General features: G+C 35.9%; 1 protein-coding gene across 1 annotated transcript in view; it reads right to left on the reverse strand.

Annotated features, from left to right (window-relative positions):
- Positions 1 to 13,982, reverse strand: part of LOC149774062 (E3 ubiquitin-protein ligase TRIM33-like) — a 111,999-nt gene extending 98,017 nt beyond the window's left edge. Inside the window, exons 1-2 of the mRNA XM_089945724.1 lie at positions 12,721 to 13,982; positions 4,154 to 4,177 (exon numbers count right to left, since the gene is read on the reverse strand). Coding sequence (XP_089801850.1) covers positions 4,154 to 4,177; positions 12,721 to 13,761 — 1,065 coding nt within the window. The 5' untranslated portion in view covers positions 13,762 to 13,982. The remainder of the gene's footprint in view (positions 1 to 4,153; positions 4,178 to 12,720) is intronic.
- Positions 13,983 to 22,754: the final 8,772 nt, after the last annotated feature.

A 22,754-nucleotide genomic window follows, 5' to 3' on the forward strand; every position in this document is an offset into this window, starting at 1 on the left:
TAATATGCACTCTTGAGCGTTGATTCACAACTTTAATGTCAAGTTACATCTTCTTTTTGCTTGCATCAACATTTCGAACTCTAGTTCTAAATTTACCAGATGATATTTGTCTCAAACAGACGATTATCTCATTATACGCTCAGCGAAAATATTAGAATGACTTAGTTTGGTCTGAGGAGATGAATTTTACATATGATCCTAAATAAGAAATATGCACTAGAAATGATTGAAAGCTTCGTAGTTCATGGTACAAAGGTGAGTTACATTCGCGGAACAGTTTGTGATAAATGTGCACATCTAACAATCACAAAGCGAATTTATGGGATGCATAATATTGTAATTTTCACTGAGGGAGGGGATATTTTACTTACACATTGTTTATTATATCTTTCTACCTGATTAAATATATTTAATTTATTACAAATGTGAATCGTTTCTTTAAAAGAAATGAATTTTGATACAAATTTTCTTTTCAAGCCAGTCATTTTAAATAAAAAACGTACAATTATGTTGAATTGGAATGAGTTATGTTTCTATTATTACATCATCTTGTCATTTGAACGGTACCTGCACTTAACGTATAAACTTAATATATTTGTTCATGTATATTTAGAAGGCTAAATGGGCCCAAATAATAAATAATTAGCCAATATATATTATACCATTTTAAACTTATTACTTCACTGTGATTAAAGTTAAACATGAATGTAATACTGTATTGCACACACCTCTCATTAATGTTAAAGATGAATGTAATATCATAATTAATAAGCCATGCTATATATTTTATAGGTATAATTTTTATATATAATGTTTATACTTTTCAACAAGTTGGGATTTACCTAGGTTCAAGTATGTGTGTTTAAGAATAGCATCATGCATATGTCAGTGCAAACATGTAAATAACTCCACTCTGTGCGCGCAATGTGGAAACATAGACTAAACATCCAAACAGAATACCAGATCGACGATTTTTGATCCACTGAGTAGCATATATACCTCCATGCAACTAGAGTGCAAAATTAAATAATACAGACTCTGATTTAGTATAGTGTACTGACATCACATGATCTATGCTATTTGTTTTAATGATTACTCATAACAAATTAAATGCATCCAGATCAGCTAGCACATTATGTGCTGGCAGATCTTAGTTTGCAATCGGTCTCACCTTATAATCGAGTATACATGGTACGTACTCAAAGTTTAAATGCATGCTGAACTACAGTTAGCGTAGACCAAGATCTGCCAGAAAATTAAATCAGGATTAATACTGCTCACTTCCATTATACATACTGTGAAGAGCATACAACTTGTTATGCTGGATAATCCGGTTGCATATCATATGCATTCTGCTAAACTTAATTATCAACAAGTCTATGCAGTTTGATTCACTTTGAAGTACCAAGTATCAAACAATATTTACACTCTACTTCATGTGTAAATAGCGTCTGGATTAAATGAATATTTCGGTCTTCAAACTAGTTATTACTGTCACAATCCTCTTCAAACTGAAAAAATATTATACCCGTCCTCAAAGTGGAAACTAATCACTTATTCAAGCTTGGTTGAAATGTAATTCTCACGGGGTACTGTCATGTTGACCTTATCCAGGTACGCTGAATTGAATTTCCTCCCAGTAGATGGAGGTAATATCACACCCGCATACACCTATGTTGATAATAACAGCGATTTATATTTTTTTATGCAAGCAAAGATTCCTCAGATTGCTTCTCTATTGTTGTACCTACTAAATCTATGCATACTCTATTTATTAAGAAAGATATTAAATACAACAACTGTTGTTGCACGATAGATTTTACCTTTATGTTAGCTGAGTTAATTTTTCTTCAGCCATTAATACAAAAGTCCCAAAAAAAAAATTTCTTTTGTTTCTCTTCAGGAATCATGTAAATTTAACAACTGATTACAAAGATCAGAAACATAGTCCAAATTGTAAAGAATGAATAACGCTTTCTTGAATAAGAAAATCGTATGATTGTTACTGCTATGAGAACAATAATGATAATGAGGTAAATAAGACTATTTAATGCCCTGTTTTCTACCATGTGGACATCGTTAATGTTAAGGCATTGTACAGGTACCATTTATACTCATATTCATGCTAACAACGTACACCCTGAGTTGGCACTTCATAAAACATCGGCATATTGGATATATGCTGTTATTTCTACTGATTGGTCATAACCAACTGTTTTGACTCAGATTTGCAAGTGCATTATATGCAGTTTGCAGTTGGATTGGACTTATAAGAGATTGTATGTGGCAAACTAATTATGAATGTAAAAATAAAAAGTATACTTTATTAATCATTCATGCAACAAATATTCCTTTCATAAATCTATGTACAATCTGCATTAAATTCAATTCATTGAAATGTTGAGGGGTGTAGCCATACGTATTATCAATAAATGAAAACATTGTGTTAGGCAACACCAATTATGTGCAACCTATGTCCACATTCCGATTTTATTTAGTTACATTCATGTTATGCAAAGTGGCTAAACAAATAGCTATATGGGCCGCAACCAAGAGGATGTTGATCATATCTATCTCGGTTATAGTGTCTTATATTTCTCTAACTCATCAGTTTGCAACTATTTTTGAAAATAAAATATCATAAATCTGGTTAGAACTGGGGTTTTAATTCAAAATGTTAACATTTGACACACAAAAATTCAATAGAGTGACAAGCATGTTATTATTACGAAAACTTAATTCTAATCTAGAGTGCATATGTGGTGACTAAGGAGTTATACGACTGAATATATTACACTACATTCAGTTATATGTTTAACTTAAGATATACCATGAAATATTTATTCAAAAAGCAATAAGACATTATGTTCTTTACTTATCAAACTTTTTATCTCAAGCAAGGAATGTTTAATTAATTTTCTTCTTTACAAAACTTGACCCACGTTTTAACAACATGATACTGTAATGACACGGTCTATCTGTTTGACTGTCCATCATGTTCCTATAACCCGATCTCCCCTTAAGATACTTTGTGGAATGTCGCCAAAGCTGGTATATATTAACCCATGTATTCCATGAGATTAATATATGCTCATTGTGCGTCTTCCAATGGGTTTGTGAGATCGGAGTAAAGTTCAAAGGCCCAAAAAATGCGATTGCTTCACTTATGTATGCAATATTTTGGGGGTGACAGATTGAGCTAATGGTAGGTGTAGAGCAGTATGTTTTGAATTTGAACATGCAATAACAAACGGTACCACAAGCAGCTCATGACACATCTGTCCCATGACCATTTCCATACTGACAATCATGCCATCTGGGCCATTTGATAACTATTTAAATTTCGCAACAGAGAGACGTATCAAAAGCGTGAAGTAAACAAATGGATTCTTCTCATTTCTTCAACAGAATTATAAAAACAAAACAGCACAGTGAAACATGCAACCTTCCTTCTATGGAATATTTACATAGCTGACTGATAAAAGACCCGTTTAATATATATATATATATATATATATATATATATATATATATATATATATATATATATATATATATATATATATATAGACTTATAATATGCTGCTTAAATGTCACAAATTACATATGCTATTTCAAAACTGGGCGATGAGGTTCAAGCAGGTGATCAAATATCTATCTCTTTATGGTATAATCAGGTAAACCATTGCTAGATATTAAAGAAGTTTGATGTTAATATATATGGAATTTTTTATTTCGATATTACTCAATATTCTGACGATTCAGATTATTAAAGAGAGAAAAAATAAGTCTCACTTTCCTGACAATAATTATATAATTGTGAGGGAACTCGAAAAATAATATGCAGCTTCTAAACTTTCTTGTATATACTTAATAACACTTTACGTTTTTCTTTCTCAGAATAGGACATACATCTTTTTGTGAAATATTTAGTGTATAATTAGAGTAAAAATAAAGAGATCTCATTATATGCGAATATAAATGATGTTATCTGAACATTATTTTATCATTTCGTTGGAAACTGAGCATGTCAATGAAAAGGTAACAACATAAATGATGGTTTGTATGCAGATACGCATCTTAATAATCAGACAAGAACCTTATGAAATATAAAAGGTACGTATTGAGTGAGTGGAGATATATTAATACTTACCCGTTCTTTTATCTGTTTTTCTTCCTGAAAGAATACAACAATTATAATAGTAGAAAATTTGGATAGAAACGTATCTGTAATATCCAGTTACAGTGTATGTAACAACTTTACCAGATTATTACATATATGTCGTTTGACCCAAGCTACTGGAAAGGTTGTGTAATACGAATTTATCTTGTTTTCACTTTACTCTTATTCTTGATCCAAAATATATAAAAAAGGAGCTGTAAAATTGGGTGGCACATATAATACATATGAATGAATAAATGTTAAACTTGTATAATTATGTTCCATGATAACGGAAAGAAACGTATATATTCATATTGATTTTTTGTTCTCTAACTAAACACATGATTGCCCATTTATCTGATACATTCGCTTTTTGATATACGTCGCCATTCACTAAATAACCTTTATAGTGCAGAGGGGTCATCTAATAAGTGGTTACAAGTCGCCATTTGTTCAAGGTGTCATTAATTCCAATCGCACGGTGTTATAAATGAAGTTTCTCCGATAAACAAAACAATGGCAAAAATATCGCTTTGGTACCTCACTCGGCATTATCTGAACCTAAATTAGATAAAAATTGGATATCTGCGAAGAAGAAAAAACATTTTTTTTCTTCATCCAAGTTGATTTTGATTCGGCTAATTTCCTATAAACATGAATACTTCTTGAACCCCTTAAATATCACCCTGCCCACCCTCGAAGTAAAAGCTCATTCCTCAAAAAAGTCCAAGTCGACAAATGTTGATTGGATTCACTTCCTACAACGATGAAAACTAATTGAACCCAATAAACATCACCTTGATATGGCATCGAGATAAAAGTTGATACCCGAGGAAACAATATATTTTCCATGTAGATTTATGTTGATTATAACCATTTCCTATATTAAGTGAAAATGCTTGAACCTAATCAACTTCGACCTGGTCCGTGATACGTCGCTTTCGTCCAAGTACTTGATATAAGCCACAAGTCTAAAATGTTGATTAAGCAAAATACATTAAAATGTAATCAATCAACATCAACGTCCCAACTTGACTTATGATTTAACAAATTAATCAAGACATAAGTCATTTGACATTGATGACATGTAGATGATAATGGTTTGTCATGATCCACGGGGTGATATCTTTGTGTATTTGTGTACATGTACGTCTACCATTGTACGTCTACCATGTGCGTCTACAAAATACATCTGCGATTTTCCGTTGTGGTTGCTTAATCATGTAATCTCCAAGTGAATGATTACTTTTTTCTTCGAATGAAACGTGACCGGTATTGTCGCAATAATGTTCTTTACTTATGATAAAATCGAGTCTTGATTAAGCACGCCTACATCGTTGACACAATTGTCTGGAAAAAGTGTATTCCATTGCAATATTAACTCAGCCTTACCGATTTTTGGCTGCTTCAGCATCACCTTGATGACGTGGTGTTTGTCCAGTTATGTGCATTACTTTACCAAACATATACTCTACGGGGGTCACATTGGGAAGTCCACGTACGTTGAGATAGTTTTTAGTTAATGATCACTCGTTCTCATATATGTCGTCAGCCATTACATAATCAGACTCTTAGGTGCTAATGTCAGTTTGATACAGTGATAGAGCGCCTATTGAGCTGATTCCGCAGATGATAATCTCTCGCCGTATGTAAGTAACATTTACAGGGAGATCAACACATTTGTGTTTTCTGTTTATTTTGTATCTACCCAGGTAAATACGCAATTGTGTATCCAGTTGCCTCCACCGGCGCTTATACTTTACAGTAGCAAATTGAATATCAGCTACAGATCTAACTCTAAGACTTATTCAGAAAACACCGTGAACCGTAACCTGAATGAAAATTAAAAAGACAACTGCACACAGATTGTGTAAACCGAGTATCGACAATTTAAATCCAACCTTCTAATTGCAACGTAGCGGGCATTTTTTTTTTGGGGGGGGGGTGTGTTCTAGAGATGACTCGACGAGATAATACCTGATGTTGAATTGGATGAGTGCAATCACTTCTCTTTGTCTTCCACGGATATCTTACCCACGCATGAACATTCCTATTTTTGTCGTACGCATTCAACTTGGTATCTACAATAATATTTTCGCTGTATTTATAAATGAGTTTCAACATTCTTACTCGTTTTCATTTTGTATTAAGGTTGGTGTAATATGGTTACGTATTTGCCATATCAGTGTTAAATCGCCGTCATTACAATTTGTGTCTAATACTTTTACCCACTGTGCTCTGTTCATAAATCTTTCAAGCGTAATCCACGAGGCGCTGTTGTCTTTGTTAGTCAGTATCTGTCGCAATATTGCTCGAAACTCATTACTCACCAACATGTCAGCGACTGTATTCACTCTAGGCAGCACCTCCGCTTGTACTATGATTGGTACTGAAAATGTGCCGCTTGCGTGATTTAGATTTATTGTTCCAGTAAAAGCTGTGGATGACTTCAGCTACTAATCCTTCGCGGTTTTGTAGCAGTAATTTTGGTGACGACACTACCAGCAGATATTCGCCGACGTTGATTGTGTAGCGCCAGGCCTCCTATTTGTCCATACCTCACGTAGACGCAACCATGTAGTCATCGCTGTATATTCCTTGACAACCGTGGCAGGTGTCGTGCGGTGGTGCTTCCTTGTATAGTAAATACGTATTGGTTTCGATTACATGCCAAGTCGCTTTGCGGTTATGCATTACTTGGACGATATCTTGGCGTATTTAAGTAAGACGTTCAAAATCACACAGCACCAACTACTTCAGCATCACTATAAAATAAACTCAGCTTTTCATTTTCTCGTGAACATACCTATATATGAGATTGACACATCATATATCCAATATGACATGATAATTATACGCAAGAATACGAGATATGGCTATCAGCGAGTGAACATTTAGGTGGACTGGCATGATCATGTTAGAAAATGTGTAATCGTCGCTATGTTATATTTGATTACGCCAACTTTTGCACGTATTTCATCTACGTTGGCACAAACACATGATTTCTCCATGAAGCTATTTTCTAAACGTTGTCACGTTGGTACGAATCAGCGTGATATCATCCATGATAGCTACGTCCACAGGGACTGCCGCCCATAGAATGTTGCGTATACTGATTCTGGATGATGCTAATTAAATTGGTTAGTAAAGTTAATTTGCATTCTGCTGAGACAATTAATTCAAGATTGTCCTCTAACGATTTTTAGTATCCGAATAAAGATGATGCCGTATTTTCCCGAGATTCTAATCGAACATGTTTTATTTATCTCGTCTAATTTCGCAATGTATGTCAAGCTTCCGTTACAGTTTTTGCGCAAATTACTCACAGTCTTACGGATTCGGCGCAGGCGGTTGTTTATGTATGTCCCGGTTTATGATCAGCCCTCTGTGATTAACGTATATGCGTCCAATTCGGCTTTGCGATATTTTTAAGGATTCATCGGTCGGTAAATTGACCAGCACGATGGATTTTTAGTCTGCGTATGAACATCTAACTGGAAAGTAGTCTTTGAAATTCACATATTCTTTCTCACATTTATCAATCGCAACTGGATCTGCAAAAGTTGTTGAAGATTTGTTATGGGATGAAACCGCCCCTTATTTCATTCCTGCGGGTAGTGGCAACAATTTCCGTGTGGATAGTATAAGCGCATTTGTGTTTAGCAACTACAACAAAAATTCTGACCAGATGCTAATACGCACTCTTTGTTACAATGCATCGAATAAGTGTGAAACGCTTTGACTAATACTGGTTTTGATTTATAGTGGTTCATATATGATTTACCTTTCCACACTGGCTTCTAACAGTTGTATTGGTATGTTTGTAATTGTCTTGTTGCTAATTTCGCCCGGCCCATCTATTTTTTCCAGGTCAAGACTTAATATCGGCGTAGTTAAATATTTAACTCAATAGTAAGTTTTCTAGATGTATTTGATGACAAAATTCTACCCTGTTACCTTCATCGTCACAAAGTAGCATCGTCAAATCGATAATATAACATGATCCAAGTCTACAGAACCTAAGATCAGAAACGTTATAAATCCGTATAATATTCCCAGTGATCTCAATGAGATTGTAAACCCAAATGAACAGTCACTGCCGCAATCGCATCATGGTCGTTATAAAAATTCCTCTCTGATTCAGAACGTGACGTTGCATTTGCACGATAATTATATCTCCGTTGTAATAGTCCGAAAGGATGACCACTACAAGAAGTGTCGATTTTATCCTCGATTAAAAAATTATTCCAGAATCTAATAGCTTTAAATGCCGTGTTGTGACTAAGTGAAATTACGCAAGACAATACATACGCTAACGCCAACGTGTAATACGAGTTCACAGACACCATCACGCGAATTTATCAAATGTCCCAGGCTTCGGTATAATCATATTTTCCCAATATCGGTTCCAGTGTTGTCAACGAGAATTGTCCTGATTGTTATCGTGCTTGTCAAATAATTACAAAACTACACTTATTTAGAAAGATGCAGTTTAATTTTCAGTCACATTATGGAGAGGTATGAATTAGAAATTAGAAGTGGATGAAACACTTAAAGTTGAAAGGAGAAAACTCCTATAAACCATTAAATGCCAAGACGAGGTTGACTGCAATCAGTCATAAATGCTGTAGACTTGTTATATCATAAGTCGTTGTCGAGATTTATGTTTCTTGCAAAGTGACAATTTTACTTCGTATTTTCTTACGCGAATGCAGAACGTGGAGTTTTGCAGGTTCATTTCATGTGAACACGAACCCGTATGGTAATGTCAGTGCTACTATATCATGTTTATACACCATGATGTCTATTGTCAGATGCATCAAAAAGTAACATTGCCAGATCAATGCAAACCGCATTGAATTTAGAGTCATTATGACGCATCTCCGTATCATTCTTTCTGTACCACTGTCGAGTCAGTCATGAGAACGACTGCAGAATACGACGAAAACGCATCCATGGAGTGAGTCACTCTCATACCAAAGACAGTAGTGATTTCCTCCTCAAGCGTACGTGTACCCCACAACATAGACGACTTGTCCACGTTGATGACCGGGTAAGAATTTATTAATTACATTACGCAAGAACCAAATAATGCCTACAACGGGTTCGTTTATTTTATTACATTCACATTGAAGGTTTTACAGGTGCCGGTTTGGACTGATTTACAAACAAATGTTCCTTCTACATGTATATGTTAATGACTCTGTCGGAAACGTTCATTGTGGGTATGATTAGTTTCACACTCAAAATCCAACGCTCGAGATCAAAAGGTGTTGATCTCGCGGTACAATCAACTGAAGGAACCCAGCTGCTGTGTATCTATATACAGCACGACAAAACTTCATGTCCATCATGGAACGACTACATCTGAAATTAGACTGATGCATTGGCGAGAAACTGTGTATGATTCCCATGAGGTCTTATTTAATCTACAGTCACCAAGTGACGAATGAATCAGTATATACTGATATTCAACCAGAAGCGAATCCCCATTAAAGTTTAATTGTCTAGACACATCAAAATCTCGAGACCTCCAATAAGATTTAATAGAGACAACATTAGGTAACAAAGGAAACGTATCCAACTTTATGTATAGATGCACATTCATGACCTTCTATGTTTCGAACCCAGGCATTTTCCAAAGCTTAATTTTACACACCCAGACTTAGCATATCGAGGGTTAATATATATCATAAGTTGATAGGTCCATATTACACTCATATATAATCTGTAATCTAAATGACGAGTGGCTGTACGAACAGTGTCATTGTTCGTTTTATCTCAATCACTATATGTAAGGGATGTATATGTTCCACGGGTTGTGCGTAGGTGTGTATGCATGTGTGTATTTTGGCGGGATATAGCTATTAAATCTAACTGTTATCTGAAATGAAATTTATTCCAAGTGTCAATATTTGTTAATGACTGAGAAGGTCGATATGAGTGCGTATCAATATAATACTTTTGTTTGAGTTCGGTGAAATGCGCTCGATTACGTGTGCATACAAAAGTTGTACATGCAACAGGAGAAACGAGCACTTTGTGACCTAAAACACGTAAAGAGAACCAGCCTTATATTTCCGACATGGAAATGTATCTTTGATAAAGTAATTTGACCAGAGGCTGTCGCGTATCTCCCATTGTTTCCTTGACAATAACAAGAAAGCCGTTATGATGTATTGTTGAACTGGAATTACATTGCTGTCAGACAATTCAAAATAACAAAAGTGTAATATACTGCGACATATTAGGTCATCCCATTCCTATCGCTTTTCAAGTAACGTATATTTGTATGATGAGGCTATGAAAGTGAGTTGAATTTACGAAAAGGGGGTGGGGTTTGGGTGTTGTGCTGAAGAGTGATTTTACGCCTGTAAAATTATATTTCGGAGCAAATTTAGTATACAATAAAAATGACATTTTATTTTCGGAAGTTAATACCGGATATATTTAATAACGTTATGATGTTGTTGTTGTTGTTTTTGCTGCTGCTGCTGTAGGGCTAAACGCAATTTTTCAGCACAGGATAACCTATACATGGCGGCTAGTATTAATGGTGGAGGAAGAACTCGTGTAAACCACGGGAAGAAATACCGACCCACGAGAAGCTACTGGCAAGCTTTCTCACATACCCACGTTGGCCGAACACGAAAATGGAACCCACGCAGATAGAGGTGAGATATCAGTGATCCGTATCGGTGAGCGCTTTAGACCATTAGTCCACACTGGGCCCCTAATCATGTTCTACCAATAACTATATAGTGTAACTTGTGGCTTCACTACTCTTTTAAAAAGTACGTTTTTGGTACCAAGCGATGAAATATTTCTGCTATTAACGCAGGAAACAATAAATAAACTCAATTAATGGAGAACTAAAAATTAGGTGGGTATGTATATATACCGATATGCTTCTCTGTATAAAAATGTTTTCATAATGTAATATCTTAATCTTGCTCACTATGCTTAGCGGATAGAGTAATTGCTGTTTATTTGTTCTATATATTTATCTGCTTAGTTCAAGTTAGAGTAATTTTCACTATGCCTTAGCGGGGAACTAGAAATATCTTGTTTCACCCCCACTCGATCAAATATCATAGGTTGTTTGGTCCTACACGATGTAATGTAACCGGTATTAACGCGGGAAAAGAAAGTATCCTCTAATTACAATATTTGCAAGTATACATACATTATCGCTACAAAAATGCTTTCAAATTAAAATTTAAGAAAAAAATGTATTCCTACCTAGCTCATATGAAAAGCAAATGTGTAATACAATGTATACTCGATCCAATATATCATGTTTATTACTGTATTATCTTTCATTGCTATGAATGGTGTCAGCGGATATTTTATTGGAGCTCGCAAAATATGGAGCGCAATAATGGACACAATATACAAATATACAACTTCACAGTACATCAGCTCATTTCAAGAATTATCTCGCACAGTTCTGTATAGACTTGTAAAAACCTGAGTCCTAAAACCTAAAGTTTCAGATACTTAAAGTACAGACTGTTAAAGGAGTGCCGGATTAAAAAGTGTTAATCCTTCTTCGAGTCAAAAACTATCACCGTCAACATTAACCATACATCTTTATAAAAATATATTTATATTTCATTTTATTTATATAACTGTCTGCTCTAATTTATATAGTTATGGTCCAGCGATGTTTAAATGTTAATTTGTTATATGTATTTTATCAACGTTCTTGACAGCAGGGATCGTTTATGACCCATCTATTTGATTCAATCTTTAAGAACATTGCGATTTAGTGTATGTTATTTTTAAGGTCAAAAACATGCACGAACTTTGAACTTTGAGAGTCAGAAGCACACAGTCAAGGATTAGTAATACAAAGGAAGAAGTTACATAAAACTCTTTTGGCAGTCACTTCACTGAAAGAAAAGCAGTCAGTGAGACACAAAAGCCATTTATCGAAGGGAGTAATTAACGAAATGACTGAATTGATAGATGCGAATTAATTACTACGTCGCCGAGCGAGTGTGTTTGCTAAGCACGAATGGATACATTAGTAGTATCATTTTTGGTGGCATGAGCTTAGTCTTCATGGGATATGGACTGATGCGTACATGAATGGCCATTGCTGCCGCTTAATCGTGGACTTGGGTTCGAATCTCCTTAGAGACGAACTAAAAAATTATCTAACCTGTATCATAGAATTATTTATATTACAATAATAATTCTGCTTAGTATTATAAATCATTCTCTTGTAGATTCCAGGGATAGTACTTTCCGTTCTGCTTGGTGTATATTTGTAGTTGTCTGTAATTAATACTATATACAATGATTTTTTTCGTAGGAATCTAGACTGACTTTGTAGATAGATGAGAATCAATTACTAGATCGCCATGCAAGTGTGCCTGATACGCACAAGTGCATATACCACCGATTTAGCTGCATCTATTTGTGTGTGATGTTTGCTTAGTCGTGATGGAATATGGACTGGTGCGTGTAGGCAAGGCGATGGGTGCAGTTTACTAGCGGACCTGGGTGCGAATATCCGTGACGATTTAAAAATATCTAACAATTTTACTCACAATGCTTATTTTGGTAGACTCTCGCATCATTCCAATCAAGGAAATCATTTCACTAGGCTTGATGTTCGCTGGTGAAAACAGGTCTCTCTCCAGAGGTGTCTCTGGAGTTAGATAAGTCTTTGATACAGCTGTCGAAATTATTCGTTCAAGTTCTGGACCTTTCTTTATTACATCTATGTCTGACCCTTCATCAATTAACTTCTGCGCATTTTTGTTTGCTTTAGAGAAAGAACTTATTTCATCCTGCATATATCTTATGAAAGCCGCATTTTGCTGTCGTATATCTTTGTAAACACGTTGGATTTTGTCTTTCATTGTTGCAACTTCTTGATCGATTATTGTCATCAGCTGTAACCGCTGTTCTTCAAGATTTTGTGTCTCTTTTCGCTCCGCTTCATTAATCTGTCTGTCAAGCGATTGGCCAATCTCCTGACATTCAGTGAGGAATCGCAGCTTGTCCGAACAAGGATTCATTTTGGTCTGAAGGCTCAGCTTTACTTCTTCTGCAACGTCAGATATGGTGTCTGAAGCATGATTTTCGTGCTTAACCGCTTTGCAAAGAACACAAATAAGTGCATCACAGTGTCTGCAAACAAACTTAATTTCCTCTTCCGGATGTTTATCACAAAAGATACGTTGTCTAACTTTGCTTTTCATGTTAGGATCTAGAGTTCCTAAGTCACTTATTTTGTGATCCCTGGTTGCTCTCGATCTTTCGTGTACGTAACAACATGACTGGCACAGGTTTTCATTGCAATCCAAACATATTCTGCATGCCACCTTATTTGGACGACAAATGTCACACGTAAGATATCCAACTACATCAGTTTCGATGTAAAAGTTTGTCTGAAAGGCCGCCACTCCTCCAGTCGGTAACTCCACACTTGTTCTGCAGAGTGGACAATCGAATCGACCGTTGTGAAGGTTACCACGCACATAATCCTCCAGACACTTGTAACAGAAACTATGATGACATGGTATAAGCTTAGCTTTTTTTAAACTGTCCATACAGATACAGCATTCATGTCGTTTAGCGGCCATTTTCAATGAGTAACTTCGTTTGTTCGACAAATATAAAAAAGGCTGCCTCGCTTGAGTTCAAGAGAAAACTCAGCTCCACTGACGTTTTAAAGATCTATCTATTTGTCCAATTTAATTTAACACATTTCAAACGATAGCCTCATAATACGATTTATCCAAGTAGGTTCCTTTGCGTTTTAGTACAAGTATCACCGTATCACATTATCAGCGAAGAATGGGTGACTTTGAATTATATAGTTAGGCATAGCGACCTTGACTATACCCAAGCGAGTGTATGCATGCTCAATAAAAATAGTTTATAAAGGGAAATAACCGCTGGGCGTATGAAACTAATATACTCTTTTTTATTCTCATAAATCCGTAAAGATTAACGATATATGCTTGTTAATGGCATTAAGAAGCACATATACCTGTTCAATACATACCGCCGGGATATATATATATATATATATATATATATATATATATATATATATATATATATATATATATATATATATATATATATATATATATATATATATATTGCATGTGTACGTCAACGAAATCCGTTTTCAGTCTGACAAATGTTTGTAATAGTGTAATAGACATGTATTGAAACATGCATTGATTACAGAATCAAATACAAAAAAGAAGTTTTATATAACACTTGAGGGAGGCATTATTAGTGTAAGTAACGGTGATGACTCTCTGTATACTGTAATTGCCAATTTTACTTAATTAATTTCACGCAGAATACTTCCTTATTTTATCTTTATAAGGTGTTGAATTTTGATTTGATTTGAACATTAAAGTTGAATGCATTCAACATTTATCACATTTAAGCCAGAAAAGTCTTTGTGAATGGTCACTTCGACCTGTCTTCTTTCCTACTTCTCCCATGTCAGTGTTAAACTTGAAAGGCTAACTTATATCACTCATTGAGGCTTGACCAATGCAATGCAACGATTTGAGCTACCAACCATAACCGATCGATACAAACCCGTGACAAATTATCATTTTCAAAGGGAAATAAATATGATTGATATGCACCGGAGTTCAGAGATTCTAGGCTGTCTACAATCTGACGAAACAAATTATTGGAAGTAATGTGAATTTTAAGTGACGACCTGGATCAAAATTCTTTAGTCTGAAAATCCTGAGAAAGGAGAAGTTTGGCGCCGAGGAAGCCTAAAAGGAACAGTGCTGTCCTCGTTAAACAAGAAAAGGGGACGAGGTGGTTGTCTTGTAAAACAGACAGGGTTTAGTGCTTAACAACATTAAGGTACGTAATTTTCTTTTTTTGTTTTTAATTGTTTGTTTTGTGCGAATGTGTTTGATATGATTATGATCCATGTTATGCATCGTTTATTCAATTTCATGGAAATCTGTTGGTGCTAGATTTGTGCTGCGATTGATCTTCTTAATTGTATGGTTACTAGTTCATTGATATAATTTGCATATGTATGGGATTTGAAAGCGTAATATGAAATAATTTCTTTTCTCTGTTAGGATGATATTTATTATCGTGAGTTAATGATAATCGCATATTTATATCTGATTTTTTAACGTTTCAATAGTCGTGTAAGTTGGGATTGTTATGAACTAAAATTTTGTGAATTTTATGGAATATTAATCCAGAAGAGATATGAAGTGTTCAGAAAAGGAAAACTAGAGAATGGGAATACGTGACCCACCGATCACGCGCGGAAGGTGATGCAATCAATCGTGAGCATTGTGATCCTTTCACCACTCTGTATTATGATCAAATAAATCCAAAATTAGGCTGTTAAATTATGTTTACATAACGTAGATTGATTTGGAGTTGCCGCTATAAATTGTTATTGATTAAAATTTGTTATTCTTCTTGTATAAGGATGCTCGTATTGCATTTTTTATTCCCAATAGTATTTGTTTAGTTATCTGTTGATATTCTATCTCTCCACTCCCACCAGGCTTTACAATCGAGGGGGGTTTCCATAGATAACGCCAGCCAAAGACAATTAACCACCCCTGTTTTTAAAAGGGCGACATTACAAAGTGCTGTCTATCATCCGGTACATTTTGAACGGTGTGAGTGACGGGGGCTGAGCAGGATATTGAATAGAAAGTGGAATACCATAGCTGTGATAAATTTGGTTATTGTTTATGCAAGGAATTACGGGAGTGAATCGAATCAATATATATATATATATATATATATATATATATATATATATATATATATATATGTGTGTGTGTGTGTGTGTGTGTGTTATAAAAGTAATGCATGCCATTGTTTGATATTTCTTTAATGAATGGTATGACATTGTAAGAAATTAAGGTTACGTACCTGACCTGCTTTGATAGTGTGGTCTTTGTCTGAATTAAAGTAATTCAGAGAGAATATTGCTTTTAGTTAGTCTTGCGAGAAGAGAAATTAAGGAAGGCCCGAGGGAGTAATTGTACATTGTTGGTGCGAGCAAGTTGAATTTGGAGAGATATTCAGAATTTTGTACTGCCAAAGTCTGTTAGGTTGCTTCAGCGTGAATTATTTAGGTCCATAGGTTAAGACTTTATCGGAGTAGAATAATGGTCAGTATTTTTAAGCAAGCAGTCTCCTGCAATACAGTATGAGCTAGTATATACTTAAACTAGGTACATTGGTTGGTGATAAAGTAGAGTAGACTAGAAAGGCAACTGTTAGGCAGTTGGTCGGATAGTTTCAGTCTCTTGGTAAAGACCAATTAGGTTTTTAAGGGACCAAATTAGCGGAATGTTTAGAGTAGAGCCTCGTGGAATACAGAGAACAGTAGGCGGCAAAGAAAGAATGAATTAGACAAGCCGAGGAAAAATAAAGGATCTGACAATCCGAGGAAAGAAAAAAGAATCAGAGAAGCTGAGGTAAAAGAAAGAGAAATAGAAATCGAGTTAGCCAAATTGCAGGCCGAAGAAAGAGCCAGCGAGAGAGAACATACGTTAGGCATGAAGAGACTAAGAATGGCAGCGGAATCTAGGAGGGGCCAAGAACTGAATGAACATTCAGGGCCTACAAGCAAAAGATCGGAGGATGGACGTACCGTTCAGAACACAATGACGGAGACGAAATCATCGATAACTTTTTAACTCATTTTGAAAAGTTAGTTTTAGTCCATCATTTACCCAAAGACCAGTGGGTCATTAATATCTCTGCATTTTGCAAAGAGCTGCCTAGGATGTCTATTATAATAGACTGAATTAAATGATTACTATGCTCTCATTACATCTTCTCGGCTGAAAGTTTTCTCAAACTTTTCAGAGAATCGTCTAATCGAACAACGGAGACACACGCGCATTTTGATACTCGCGTGGTTTTCAATAAATGGAATAAAATGACAGGTACCGCGCTCACTTATGAATGCATACTCTAGGAGATCTTGAAAGAACATGTCCTCAGTACGTATCGGAAACACCGGATCGTAATTTTAGCGGAGCGTCATTTCAAGACCTCAGCAGATATATTTGTGATGGCTGAGCGATATGTGAGTGCACACTCTCGCCCAACAACCTAAGGTGGTAGTGAACGACACAGCGTCACTGATTTTAGAAGATCTAAAGGCTTGGCACCACATATGATGAATGGTCAAATTGGTGGGAAGCTATGGGTTGATGATCCCAGTCATGATCAGTTCCGTCTCCCAGGAAAGACCAAAAGGGTAGATAAAGGAACCCCATGTACGAAAGCTGAAGTTGTATGATACCGCTGCAACAAACCTGGCCATATTCTCAAAGACTGCTGGAAATATCGTCCCACGATAACAGTGGTGACATCAGGAACTGGTCGAAGGTGTATATCAGTAGAACGATCTAATACAGCAACAGCTACTGTAACTGAAGAGAAGGCTACTGTGCTGTATGACACCGGCTGTAGTTATCCAGCCTTGGTGGATAGCAAATTTATCAAATCTGCTCATTATACAGGTGAGACAGTGGAAGTCCAGTTTGTCAATATCACTAAAACTTCTCTCCCGGTTGTCTACATCGACCTTGATTCGCCGTATGTGAACGGATTGTCTCACAACTTGATTTTAGGATGTACGTACGTGTTGCCACAGCCTAATCCTAAGAGGTGTACACATATACACGTGTGGGTCCGCAGAGACTATTTCTATGAAGCGAAGGTCAGGGTCCAAGCCGCTGAACCCCTCGACCTCTCCCTTAGACATTTTGCTACCTGGTGAATTAAGGAGACTTCAAGAGGAAGATTCTATCCTTAACAGGATAGGCGGGTATGCAAAGGAGAAGTCCGTGAGGAACATGACAGATGGTGAGGTATGGTTCGTGCTGAAATACAGTATATTGTATCGATATGCACGGAAATGATCCAACAGGCATAAGCATGTGATTGTACCTCGATCTAAGAGAGACTAAGTGCTTAGTCCAACACATGAGAAGTTAGAAACTGTACGGGACGAAATTAGGACTATGCTTATTTTAGGGGTCGTTGAATCAGCCGAATCTACATATAGTTCTCCGGTTGGTTTGGTCCTGAAGAAGGATGGCGATCACCACTTTTGTGTCGACTATCGCAAATTAAACAGGATACTATAATGTTACCGGATCCTGAGTCTATATTTGACGGGGTAACCAATGCCAATATTTTTCTAAAATCGACTTGTCCAAAGGAAATTGGCAAATTCCAGTTCGTAGGTAAGACCGTCCAAAACTTGCACTTGCAACACCAGGTGGGACATACCATAGGGTAGTCATGCCGATCGGGGTCCAGAATGCAACCAGCATTTTCACCCGAAAGATGAGTAAACTGCTAGACCATTTAAGAGGAACCGGAGTTTCAAATGTCATGGACCGTTTGTTATTGGCGACACCTACTTGGGAAGAACACGTGGTCTTACTGAGAAATGTTTTGGAACGACGTAGACAGACAGGGCTCATTGCCCGACCATCTAAATGTCACATAAGATTTCGGAGACTGACCATTCTAGGAAACACACTCAGTGAAGATATATTAACCCCAGACGCTGCTAAAGTCAATCAACTTCGGAACGCTGCACGTCCAACTACGAAGACAGAATGACTTGCATGTTATTATCGTAAATATGTTGCAAACTGATGCGCTATTGCTTGTATGTTGACTGATTTGACAAGGAAGAAGGCTTCGATGAAGGTTATTTGGAAAGACGCGTAAGATAGAGCATTTCAGGCGTTGAATGATAGATTGACGTCAGACGCCATAGTGAGACTACCGAACGTGGCAAATGACCTTGTCATACGTACCGACGCTTTTGACAGGGTTCTTCGTGCAGTTTTACTGCAGGAGCATGATGGGAACTTATTTCCGGTTGCTTATGGTAGCAGGAAGTTGTCGCCATCAGAGCGTAATTATTATGTTACAAAAAGAGAATGTAATGAGATAAGTTTTGGAATCTATAAATTTCAGCTCTGTCTGTATTGGCGAAAGTTTATTCTGGAAACCGGTCACCAACTACTTCCCTATTTTGCCCAAGCTGAATTGACAAATGGACGTTTAATGAGATGGTCATTATTTCTTCAGCAATATCAAGTTCAATTGCGTTGCATTGAGGAAAGCGCCAATGTAGGGGCAGATTGTATGAGTGGACTAATTGATTCTGAGGTAAAGAGGTCACTTTAGAATATGTAAACAATAACTTGTAATGCAACTTCAAAATTCGTTGAGCGAAATTCCAGATTTTACTTTTAAAGTGTGGCCTAAGTAAAGTGTCGAATTTTGATTTGTATTAAACCTTAAATTTTAATGCATTAAGAACTAAAATATATCACATTTAAGATAGGAAAGTCCTTGTGCAGGGTCACTACGACCTGTCTTCTTTCCTTCCCCCATGTCAGTGTTAAACTTGAAAGGCTAACTTCTATGACTCATTGAGTTTCGACCAGGGCATTGCAATGCTGTCCTGAGAAAGTAAACATTTGAGCTACCAACCATACCCGCTTGATACGAACCCATGTCAAGCTATCATTTTCAAAGAGAAACTGATATGCGTCGTAGTTCAGAGATTCTAGGCCTGGCTGTCTAAAATCTGAAGAAAAAAATATTGGAAGTAATGTGAATTTAAAATGACGACCTGGGTCAAAATTCTTTAGTCTTAAAAGTCTAAGAGAGGAGAGGCTTGATGCAGAGGAAGCCTATAAAGAATAGTACTTTCCTCGTTAAACAAAAAAGGGGACCAGGTCGCTATCTTGTAAGACAGATAGGGTTTAGTGCTAGGTCGCACAATTTCTTAAAGAGAACAGCATTAAGGTGTGCTGTTTTAATTTTTCACGTAATCTTTTATTTTTTTTTTATCGTTTGTTCTGTGCAAATGTTTTTGATGTTATTAAGATCTATATTATGTATCGTGTATTTAGTTTTGTGATGCAAATTATCTCTTTAAATTTACAGTTACTAGCGCATTGATAGAATTGACGATTGTATGCTAGCCAAATTTTCATATGTGTAGGATTTCATAGTGTTACATGAACTAATTTCCTTTGTATGTTAGTACGATACTGATTATCGTGAATTAACAATAATCGCATAGTTATATCTGATCTTTTAATGTTTAAATAAGCTTTTAAGTTTGGGTTTGCTATGAGCTAGAATTTTGGGAATGTTATGCAATAGTAATCGAACATGTGGTAGCGTAGATAAAGAGAAGCTATAATGTTAGATACACCGCACGTGTTAATGCATGACCCGTCGCTGTGAAGCGAAGATGATGTTCTATCGGATTAGTTGATAATTTATGCAGTGTTCGGATAGTAGTTATGCTTCTGAGTAACGTAAGTGAGGGAGTTGTATGTACGTATAGGATGTGTTGCGTATAGATATTTAGGGGTAATTTTGTCCTTTAAGGAACAGCTTTCTGGGAGAGACAGGACAGTCCGAAAACTGGAGTCGGAAGTTCGGAAATAGTTGACTTGTTCGGAGTAAAAGAATAGGAAGTCCAGAAGATATGAAGCGTTCAGAATAGGAAGACTAGATAATAGGAAGCCGTGATATACTGGCTACGAGAGGAATGTGATGCAATCAGTCGTGGACATTGTGGTCTTTTCACCACTCGTTATTATGATGAAATAAATCCAATGTAGACACTGCTATGAAATTATGTTGAGATAACTTAGATTGAATTGGAATTGACGATATTAATTGTTGATTAAACTGTGTTATATTTTTTCTAAGGGGATTAGCATTGCATTATATCTTCCCAATAGTCTTTGTTCAGTTATGTATTGATATTCTATCTCTCCACCGAGCATAAAATCAAGGGAGGTCATTCCCTAGATAACGCCAGCCAAATCTATGTATTCACTTCTCTTACTAAGAGGGCGACGTTACAATATTATTATTATCATTATTATTTATTATCAATATTATTATTATTATTATTATTATTGATTTTGTAGCTGAAATGTCAAGTGTAGCAGTTGATCTTATAGATAAAGTATCTCACTTTGTATCTTTCCGACATATTTCAAAACTTAAATATCCTTTTGTTTTTTACGATGTTTGTGTATGTTACTGCATTTGTATGGGAACATATGAACGAGTTTTTTTGATGGAAATACTACAGGACCTTGGGAGTGCAGTATAACCATCCGACAAAACGAGTTCATATGTTCCATTACAAATGCAGTGAGCTTTTTATTATGGGCCCGTTTTCTTATTCTACCTATGACTGAATTATGTAAACAAAAATACACTTTCACGAAGCAAAGTAACTGAATGTATGCCGTATTCTAAACTAAATAAACAAGCGTATATTCGTCATTACACAACAACAATATTATTAATGCGCACATATCTCCGCCCATATCAATTTAAACTTAGGCGCGCGCTAGACATGAGTTACGAAAGAAAATGTGGTTTTGGTCTACTTAAACTTGAAATTTGGAGTCATATGGTGAATGACTGTGCATTGCAACAACTGTTCCATTTCATATTGAATGAATATATTTTGGTATTGTGTCGTTTCTGTGAAATTACCTGATTACGGACTGGATTTATGTGCCCAATGTACATTAAATGCATTGGATTTCAGCGGCGACGCAGCGACGTGTACACATCTGCAAGTGTGTTTATATTGTGCAATTGAATGTTTGAAATCATAATTTGGATAAAATATAAAGTCATTCAATTTCAGTTATCAAAAAGACAATAAGGATTATTTTGATTATTTCAATTTGAGTGCAGTAAGGAGGATGTAAATGCACTTGGAATACAGTCGAAATTACATTACCATTTGGAAGTGCGTAATCAAGCATGATAACCCATGACATGGCTCATGTAAATCGGATTTGCAGAACTAAGAAAGTACATTTTGACGAAACTCAGGAAGTAAAACTGTAGGTATATGTTTTGACATTCTTATTATCAACTAAAGGAGATAGTTTATGCCTTGTCACTTGCATAGCATGTATAGGTATCCAACAATATTATGCAATCTGGCGTCTATCCCCCAACTAAATCCGAAACATTGCATCGAAAGGTAACGCGGAATGTAACAAAGCAGCTGGCATTTGGCAGTCCACGAAACATCTGTGGTAGTTCATTCAGAAACAAATTTAATCAACACAACGAAAAGGGCCTACTATGTGAGTTTGCATGATTTGTTTACAAATAAAAGGTGCTGGTGTCTGATTCTATTGTTTGTTTACAATATATAATTGTTCCTTTATGCAGGTGAATGCAATATGAAAAGTCTTAAACCAACAGGAATCAAAGCAAAGGTATTCCTGATATGTACATCACGTTTGTAAAACCATGCAGCTCTGGTTTTATAAGGGCTAAAAGTACAATGGAGCAAAACGAGTTATGACATTTTTAATTATAGTATTTAGTCTTATTTTAAATAAGTAACACATTCATGTTTTGCTCCGTACTAACATGGTGAAATAGTTATCGTTTATAAGACGAATATCAAAAAAATTCAGGAACACCTCTGTATGTTGTCGACGTTGATATATGTGACCTGAACAAACATAAATAATTCCTTGGGAACATTTTGGTCCTGTATAAT

This window comes from Sinohyriopsis cumingii, unplaced genomic scaffold (genome assembly GCF_028554795.1).
Source record: "Sinohyriopsis cumingii isolate HCF-2022 unplaced genomic scaffold, ASM2855479v2 utg000426l, whole genome shotgun sequence".
NCBI classification, from domain to species: domain Eukaryota; kingdom Metazoa; phylum Mollusca; class Bivalvia; order Unionida; family Unionidae; genus Sinohyriopsis; species Sinohyriopsis cumingii.